The 10,560-nt window shown below is 31.2% G+C and overlaps 1 protein-coding gene across 1 annotated transcript; it reads left to right on the top strand.

Moving 5' to 3' along the window:
• Positions 1-6,245: 6,245 nt before the first annotated feature.
• Positions 6,246-7,121, top strand: LOC120255744. Its single transcript, XM_039263507.1, has 2 exons — positions 6,246-6,341; positions 6,434-7,121. Exons 1-2 carry the CDS (start codon positions 6,313-6,315, stop codon positions 7,011-7,013), a joined length of 609 nt encoding a protein of 202 aa, XP_039119441.1. The 5' UTR covers positions 6,246-6,312; the 3' UTR covers positions 7,014-7,121.
• The last annotated feature ends 3,439 nt before the right edge of the window (positions 7,122-10,560 follow it).

Consider the following 10,560-nt stretch of genomic DNA (forward strand, 5'->3'; position numbering starts at 1 on the left):
TAAATGTGTACAGACCATAGTTCTCAACATCTCACATGAGAAAGTGAGTTATTACCATTTGCTAAAAATTTGTAGAGTTGTAAAATCTAAATTTAATTTAACAAAAATAAAATAAAATAAAATGAGTAAATAAAAATAAAACACCATGCAGTACAAAAAAATTATTGTAGAATATAAAATTACATCTCACATACACTCTCTTTTGGTGTGTCACACCTTCAAAAATACACAAATTATTTTATAATAATTTACTTAAGAATTATCTTACTTGCTCTTTTTTGATTTCTCTCTTGCTAGTTTATATAGGTATTTTTTAGGTATAATACCCAAATTAGTCACTCTACTTTTCTCTCTCTTTCCTTGGTCCCTCTACTCAGAAATGCGCCCCACTAATCTCTCTACTCAAATGACCCAATTTAGTCTCTCTACCCTTAATCTCTTCCCATCTAGTCCCTCTACTCTTAAAAAATACAGCCAATAATTGGTCTATTTTAGAGTAGAAGAGACTAAGTAGAACCATTTTCAAAAGTAGAGGGACTACTTAGGAGCATTTCTGATTAGATGGACTAAAAGGAAATAGAGAGAAAAATAGAGGGACCAGTTCGGGTATTATATGTATTTTTTATGGATTTACACTTTAATATCTAAAGATCTTTCATTTTTAGAGACAAAAATTTTAGATAAAAATATCACATGGGCAATTCTAATTACACACAAGGGTGGCTTCAAAGTAAAAAACAATGGCTACCAACCATTAATATGGCTTCAAAATCAAAATTAACGGCTACTAACCATTAACATGAGTGATGTTTTCTTTAAAAGAAACAGATGTGCAGCTAATGTCACGGCCCTACTTGCGGGGCCGGCACGTGACAACGTAACCACCACGACAACCTGAGGAGGGACACCTGCGCTACTCAACCATCGAGGTTTGCTAAGCTAACAAAACCCTGAATTTTCACAATCCTGAACAAAAATTCACAAGCAGGAATATCCAAATCTATGGAGTACAAATATACACAAAGGAAGCTAGACACTCAGCAACAAAACCTAATAATATTAGTGGATCCATGAATGTTATACAATGCAAATATGCCCAGAGATACAAATATACAGGACTGTAGAAGAAGAAAGATAAACAACCTAGGTTACCCAGAAATACAGGTCGCACTGCCTCTAAAATTTGAAATCTAAAAAGGGGGAGAGAGGGTGAGCAACCTAGGTTACTCATTGAGTGGGTTAGCAAATAACTGATAGAATATAAAAACAAGAAAGAGAGTTTCCAAAAAAAATTCATTTTTCCACTAATAACACCAAGCAAAAACTAGGTATGAAACTTCGATAATCCACAAACCAAAGTATAGGTCTTTCACAAGTATAGACAAAGTCTCAAAGTTTTTCATCAAGTATAGAGAAAGTACAAGTACATAAATCTCATAAAGAGTATAAATGTCAACTTTATAAAATAAAGCTCACAATACTCTCAAAATCACCAATACGACAAATATACGAGTTTTAAAATCAATAAAACATAATACTCATTATCAAAACAAATTTATGAAAGATTGCTCTCCATAGAGGAACAGTTGGATTTCGCCCCCTCATCATAGTCTAAAAATAATAATACAAAAGATATAAAAAATATAAATTCTTTATAATACCAAGTTCCCATCGAAACCCAACAAGTAGTGGTCTAGAAATCTGTCTGAACTTTCGCTATAGCTACAGCTAGGTTTCAGAGCAGTCAAGGTTCTCATGCCATTGACGTTGACCCATTGGATCACCGTATGGTGACTGTTGTTCCTCGATGACCGTCCAATCAGGGTCTTACACCGCCTCCTGAATTGGTCGAAAAAGATTAGCCGGTCTTTCGCACCATCTCAAAAGACTAACCACTAGGACCACTTACTGTGATAGAACACCACCAAATAAACCATGCAATACATGCTGATCTCAACGCAGAGTCCACAACCGAGACAACATTCCAATATCAAAAATCCAAGCCATTCCACAAATACTCATGCTAGAAGCATGACAGAATAATCAAAGCCTCATAAATCAATTCAACTCGAATACAAGTATAAACATAAATACTTTTATTCGAACATCAACATTATCAATATTAAACAATAAGATAAAAGTTTATTTTCAAGCCGATCAATAAGCATGAATAATTTCATCAAACAACAAGGGTTTACCGATATAAATCAGCAGCAAGGAAAGTCTTCCCAAACCGATTAACATATCGATTTAAATACGATAAACCATGAATAAATCTCAAATCTAATAAAGAAGACCTTTGAATCATATTCTATTTAGAAATGTGCAACAACATAATCCACTCACAACTTTGGCGATTTAAAATCCATGATGTTCTAATCCTCTGTCAGCTCCCAGCCTTGAGGCGAGCACTCAACGCTTAGCCAAAGGGCACACACACACAAGCAATAATTAACCAGAATTAAACAAAGTACATCAACAAAAGAAAAAGAAAACCCTAGGCCACACTAACGTGCAACCCTCAAAAGACCCTAGGGTTAGCTCAAACTTGGGTTTTCAAGTTATCAATGAATTCCTAAAGGTCTGACTTCATTCTAAACCAAAGAAATCAAAGAAACAACTAAAGTTCACCAGTGTTACAGTAATACTACAGTAACAAAAAAATGTTATAGTAAAACCGACCCTAACAAAATGATTTTCTCCTGATTTTTAGATCATCTAACAAAGAATAGCATTCCAATCAACCACAAAAATAAATCACAAGATCAAGAGCTTCAATTTAAGCCTATAATCATCCACAAATATTGCTTTATCCCTGGGTTTTCAAAAGATTCAAAAACGATGAAACACGAGTAAAATACGGAATAAAAACTTGGATCGAAGCTTCTACCGTATCTAAGAGTGAGTGAGGAAGTGAATGAATGCTTTGATTCGGAGGAAAAAGTCGTTGGAAAAGTTCTATGGGAAAAGGTGGGTTCAGCCAAATGACAATAAATCAAGGAGAAAGAAAGAAAAGAGCAGGGCAATTCAATCTCAGGCTGCTACAATATCAGATGCTAAAGTATTGAATAAAATCTATGATGCTAGGCTAAAAAAATTATAGTAACAAACAGGTTATAACTACAATAACAGGCTAATTATAATAGCTAGATTTATCTCAATATTTTTTAGCATCACACTCTTCCTGTAGACATTTCATTTAATCATTTTATTTATATTTTCAAACAAACCCACTTATTTATTAAGAGCAGGTTAGGTTGGTAAAGGTGAGCAAATAAAAAGTTAAATATCACTCATTTGCATGAAGTAGGGTCATTTCTTTGTTTTAGTAAAGGAAGAGATCTTTAAGATTAAAATTTTTAACGATCATTACTTCCTCCACTAGACTAACATGGAGTGGTGAAAATGGTGGATTTCATTATTTCCTTGGAGAAAATACGAAAATAAATTATTATTCACTTTGGTTATTTGCTTGTTCTTCATTTTTCTCACTCAAGAGTTTAGTGATATTAGTTACTCAACTTCAGCTAAAACTTAATTCTTTATAAAATTTGACTAAATCAAAGAATGATAAAACTCCGAAAAAGTGAGAAATTAAAATAATTTTTGTATTTTTATTAGCTTAAATTTATGTATACCTTTTGAAAGCTTGTTGAAAATGAAATACAATTAATTTAATAATACATCTTTTTCTATAAAATAGATAGATAATAATTTTATTAAATAAAAAAATTAACAGAACAACATCCAACAAAACAACCAAGACTAAAATATGACATTTAAACTAATAAGAAAACCAACAATAAAACCTCTAAATCTATCAGTGATAAATGTAAAGCTTTACCAAATAAATAAAAAGATAGTGGTTTCTAGGATATAATTGTCAAAAAGAATGGTAGTTGAGTTCTTTATTGGGATCCGATATTGACCAATAACAAATAAAAAATAAAAAGCCTGAAAATGAAACAAATTAAAAAGTAAAAAAAAAACAAGCAAACAAACAACAACAGCAACAGCAACAACAAGAAGTCATGAACAGAGGTAATAAATACACAACAGTCACCCAAATGATTCATATGAAGAAGAAGAGGAAGAGATGATGCATGCTATATAGGCTCATAGTTATATAAAGGGTATGCCACCTAAGATGGAATAATTCAAAGATCTGGTTAGTGATCTTTGTAAGACAGTGCCTTTAAAGATTAAAGGGCACTTGGAGGGCAAAGGGCGGTGGGTGTCCTAAAGCACTTCACTTGAGTCCTATTGATGATGTTCTCTTTCCCTTACTTTTTTTGTTTTTTTAATTCAGTATATATGTGTATGTGAGTGTGTTTTTTTTAAAGGTTTTGGACAATCACTGATCCAACAAGGGAAGTTCATCATCATCATCATGCCATCCATTAACAATAATCAATGCCTAGTGACTTCATATATTCACACTATCACTACCTTCTGTTCTACCTTTTGTCTATTCCTTCATTTGTTTGCTTTCACACTGTTCCTCACCACTTCTGTTAATTAATAAGCATTGTGTGTATGTTTGTTTGATTTATTAGTTTCTTTTTATTGAATCGGAATTAGTTTGACAAGAATAATATTTTATTATATTTTATTTTTATAATGTAGATAAGTCACTCTAAATGCATAATTTTTTTTTATCACTCCTCAATCATATATTGGGAGGGTATCAACCCTCAACGTTCCACTTCAGAATCAAATACCTTAACTGTTGGGTAATAGAATAATAAATCAATAATATTAATATCTTTATATACTTATTTCCGTTAAAATAGTCATTAATCTCATTTAGTTATTTACAATACCTATTAAAATTATGGAACATTAAAAAATTTAAATATGAATTTACAATAATAATATCATAATATTAACCTAATTAAATAGTCTAAACTATGAAACTTGCAAAGTTGATTTGTGTTGGTTTGATATATTAACAATATGATATTTTTAATATTTCATTTCATATAACCCATAATTTACAATAATAATAGCAAAATATTAACCTAACTAGTCTAAATAATGAATTAGATCCATATTACTAGATCATCTTTTGAACATGCATATTTAAAAAAATATTATTTTTTTAAGATACATAAGAGTTTTTGATTCAGAAACTATGAAACTTGTAAAGTCGGTCTATGTTGTTTTGATATATTAACATAACAATATGATATTTTTAGTATTTCATTTCATATAACCCATAAATTACAATAATAATAGCATAATATTAACCTAAATAGTCTAAATTATTAATTAGAGCCCGATTATTAGATCTACCTTTGAACATGCATCCTTAAAAATATATTATTTTTTAAGATACATAAGAGTTTTTGATTCAGAAACTATGAAATTTGTAAAGTTGGTCTATGTTGTTTCGATATATTAAGATAGCAATATGATATTTTTAATATTTCACTTTATGTAACCCATAATTTAAAACCAAGAACATTTTATCTATTTATTTTTATTTAAATAATTTAATTCAGCTCTTATTCAATTTATGAATTTATTATTGTTTGATAAATGAAATTCAAGAGCATGTTTTTTCAAGATGAAAAAAAGTAAAAAAAATAAATAAATCTAACTCTAAAATGTATAAATAAGTATATGCCTAAATCAAGGTATAGGCTGTATAGCATGCAAATAGACCAATCATTATATAAAAAAAAACCCTCTAATTTTAGACCTAACTTAATAATATTTAATACTGTAAGAAGAGAAATATATACAATAAACACATAATTAGCCTTTATCTAGACAGATCATTAGAATATAATCCATCATTGAAAATTCCTCATTTGAAAAAGAATAAAAAAGGATAAAAAAGAAAGATACATAGAAAGGCTGATCAATGGTTGATTTATCTGATAACTGTTTTATCTTGTTCACTTGTTTGCTTTCAGTCCGACAAGGATGACCTCTCCTGTCATGAGATTTGACCACAATGTTACCACTAATTACACTTAAAAAAAAAAAAGAGCTGTATTAAACAATGAACATATAAAAAATAATTATCACTCTAATTAATATTTATTATTATGTTTTTCAAATTCAAAAGGCAATTAACAACTCTTCCTCCCTCTCATTGCAAGGAATCCTTACAAAGAAAAAGCAGACAGTCACAATAAAGAAACAAAGATAAATAAAAAAAAAAGAAAAAGAAAGAAAGAAAAGGACCACCTTCCCATTCTTGCTCATCTTTTGAACATATGTACAACTAATCCATTACTCTCTTCCCAACTTCTCTCCTTCTTCCCCTTCTTCCATGCTTCACTGTTTTCTCTTTCCCTATTAATGCAAGCTCACAAGAACACACAAACAAGGCAAGTATATCATCACAAACTCACCAACTTTTAATTTAAGTTCATGCATGCAAGTATTAAATTTTAATTACTATACATGTTTATTCTTTTAGGAAACCTTGGTATCAAAGAGCAATGGAGGTTGCAAATCTATGGAAACCAACCACAACAACAACAACAACAAAGTCAAATGGAATGATGGAAGGAGGAGAGTTCAATATGAACAACAAGCCAAAGTTGAAGAAGTGCACTTCATTAAGGGTGGCAACATCATTCACACGTGTGTGTTTATGTGCACCAATCTCATCATACAATGAGGTTTTCAGAGCCGAAATGCCACCAAGAAGGAGCTACACTTATCCAAGATCAAAGCCTTTTGTTCCACCATTAATGGAGCAGAGAGCTCAAAGTGGTAATACCACTACCACTAGTGTTCATCATCATCATCATCATCATCATTTTCATCATGGAAGGAGTACTACTTCGGTTGAGAGTAGAAGAGTGTTTAGAGGAAAGTCATTGACTGATGATGTGTTGATGAGGAGGTTTGTGGTGGAGGAGGAGGCCATGAATCAACTCAAGAGAAGGAATCAAATGGAGTTTGTGAGAAGGAGGAACTCTATCAAGAGGAAGAAGCTTGGACCTAGTCCTCTCAGGCGAATGGTCATGGCCGAACAAGATCGTCTGGATTGACCATGTAATGACCCGGACCAGCCCATGTGAGTTGATCAAGATCATTAGATTTTATTGTGTAATGATCTGGCCCAGCCCATGTGAGTAATTGTCAAAATGATCATAACTATTAGTGTTGGATTTTTCTTATCGACTTTGTGGGGCTTTTTAAATTTGAATTGGGTGGTGATTTTATGTTTAGAATAGAATTTTACTTGGTGTTTTTTTTTTGTTTCTCATTTTATTGGTCTCTTTGAATGTTGTGGAAGGATGAAAAGTTTGTTGTGTTTTTCTTAGATAGTTTGATTTGTAAAGATGGTTATGTAATTATCAGGTTTTGGAGGGGTCTATATGCAAAAAACCATAAAAAATTGGATTTTTAATAGCATTTGTGAATATATCATATACGGTTTTTGATCAAGAAAATATGGGGGAAAACATTTTAGTTACACTGAAAGCAAGTTTTTATGTTTGATTTTTGATTTTTTTGATTTTTTTTTTGGGAACTTTTTTACTTGTTGAATTGCTCAAGTTATTTTGGTAAATATTTTTTAAAAATCATTTCAAAATAGCAATTAAATTTTCATTTATTGTCCAAGATTGTTTTAATATATTTTTTTTCTGAAAAATTTTCTCCATTTTTGATGTATTTTGGAGAATCAACTAATGTTAGCTTGTGAATAATTGCACCAAAAATTATGATACAAAAATATTAATATATTTAAAATACAAAGCACTAAATTTCTAGAAAGCATTCTCCAAAATGTCACCTTCTCAAAAATGGGAAAATTTGACTTTAGAGTGAATCTTATTGTTTTAATACAAATATATATATATATATATATATATATATATATATATATATATATATATATATATATATATATATATATATATATATATAATATTAAGACTAAATTTAAAATAAAAATCATAGTTTTTGGCACAATTTAATAAATAATATTTTACATATTTAGCACTTCAAAGATTTAACTTTATTCTGTAATAAGATGAAATGAAAAAAAAAAATTAAAAATAGAGCCCAACACAACTTCACCTTTCATTTGAGCGTGGTTTACTTATATTATTGGTATTAATCTAAATACCATTATACATTTTTTATTTTATGAAATATATAATTAAAATGATTATTTTAATAGCTATATATTAAACTTAAGGAGTTATATGGAACTACAAATCATGGAACTCCAAATTCTTTGAAATAAACAAATTTTAAGTAAATACCAAATTTACTTTGCTGTATTTTCAAAATCAAAATATTTAAAATTATATTATTATTAAAAATCTATTGTATTTATAATTACAATCAACTAAACATTTTATCTTACCCAAAATTCAGTGAAAATAAATCTACTTTCTATGTATATCCACTGCTCACCAATTTTATCAAATACCAAGAATGAAGATCCTCATTGTCCTTCTCTTTCTTTCACTCCTTCCGCGCCATCCTTGAGGATATCTATTGTAATGCATTTATTTACAAGTGTGTCTATATACCTTTTGTATGAATTTTTTTTAAGCTGCATTTCTATGTGGCCAAATTGTTTCATTTTTATTTCTTCACAATGCAAATATACCATGGTTATTTTATATACACACTAAAATTATTATTAACATAACCATTATTTTTTATAATCTTTTAAAATTAAAATAGAGTGCACATAATATAAATATGTTTTTTTTCCTAGCATGATCTTGTAAAAATAATATTTACTGATATATTCTACAAATAATTTTTATTTGTTTAAACATATTTTTCATCCAAATTTATCTTAAACAAAATTATAAAAATACCAAACCATTAGTTAAAATATATATATATATATAACCACATGAACAAGATTTATTGCAAACCCTCAACTAGTCAACCGAATAAGAACTATGGGCTAGTCTAGCGGTAATTACCCTATAGTATGATTAAGATTTTTTGAATTTGAGCCTCTCAATTAGCATTGCATTAGGTCTCGTATGAGAGTTATGTGTGAGAAATACCTCTCGTCTTCCCCTCTAAAATTATATAATAGGGAAGTTTATTTCTATGAGATCATTCAAGTCATTATAATGGGTGTATTTTTATACCTGTTTGCCTTTGATTTGGTAGGTGTGGTCTTTGTAAAATATAGGAAAAAAAAAACACTAGTCAGCCGTGTAACGAATCAATGCAGAAGAAAAGCCCCCCACACCGGTCGTCCATCCATACCTCCAGAATTGTGTGACTGTGTCATGGTAATCAATATCATCCTTGCCTTGAGATTTGAATCATTGATTTACAACCATGTGTGGGCCAGGCTGCCAAGTTTTAAGTTTTTTATGAAGTCAATATTAGCAAGTTGTGGGCCACGCTTATGGAAAAGATGACATCTTAGCTCTCTAATCTCTTCTCCTTTTCTATTAGAGACCAAGCATGGTGATCAATATTAGCAAGGTGTAGCCTGGCCTGGGCTTCAAGTGGTGAGTGTATATTGTTCATGTATTTCATATTTATTTATACACTTATGTGGAATGCATTAGAACTATAATATAGAATTCGATGCTAAATATTATGTGTTTTGCATTAATAAGCTTAGGGCAGTGCTTGAAGGTGAGGGAGATCTAAAAGAAACAATTTAGACTGAAAACGGTGAAGTTGGAGCTCTTTCGGCATCATTAGAACAAGAACAAGGCAAACTAGGTGGCTTACGGGCAACTTATGGTCCGCCTTATGATCATAAGTATAGTCCAGATCGAAGACCTTGCGGGCATACTTATGCCCGTAAGGAGGATTTAGAGTCAATTCAGAGGACTTTGCCAGCAAGGCTTGCTCGTAAGGAGGTCTGTAAGGACCATCCAGAGGAGCTTACGACCACAGTGCACGCCCGTAAAGGTAATCGCAAAAAGCAGACAACGAAGCTTACGGTCCAGCACTTATGACCGTAAGCTGGACCCTAATATATTCAGAAGACCTTACGAATGAGGCTTACAGTTGTAAGTGTTCCTATAAGGCTCGCTACTATCTTCTCTAGATTCCTTACAACCTAGACCTTACGCCCGTAAGCAGCCCGTAAGCAGTTGGGTATAAATAGAACTTAAGAGGATTTTTAGGGATCATCTATTTAATCTCTCTATTTTTTCAGGATGATTCTTGGATGCAAGATTGAGGAAGAAAATGGCCGAATCTCTAGCACCTTAGGCAAGATTTGGAAAGGAATTTGGCTCGACATTCAAGAGAATTGGAGATTGTAGCCGTCAAGCTCATCTTGGCGGCACTTGGAGTCTACCTAGGCGACTCTCCATACTAGGGATTGACAAAGAGGTTTTCATGGATCCTATGTTTATCTTTATATTTTGTATCTTGAATGCTTGCCCTCCATAATGGAGGGTTAATTTGTAGGTGTTTGGTCATAGTTGAACTCTAGGGTTTATATTTTGTGGCTTTGGTTGTTGGATCTCTTATGCTTTAATTGATTTCTCTTTTGCAATCAAATTTATTTGAGTCTAATTGTGTAAATGGATGCTTGATGGCTAACGAGGTGAAAGCCCTAGCTCTTATATCTTGTTTTTGCTATGT

This window comes from Dioscorea cayenensis, unplaced genomic scaffold (assembly GCF_009730915.1).
Source record: "Dioscorea cayenensis subsp. rotundata cultivar TDr96_F1 unplaced genomic scaffold, TDr96_F1_v2_PseudoChromosome.rev07_lg8_w22 25.fasta BLBR01001181.1, whole genome shotgun sequence".
NCBI classification, from domain to species: Eukaryota; Viridiplantae; Streptophyta; class Magnoliopsida; order Dioscoreales; family Dioscoreaceae; genus Dioscorea; species Dioscorea cayenensis.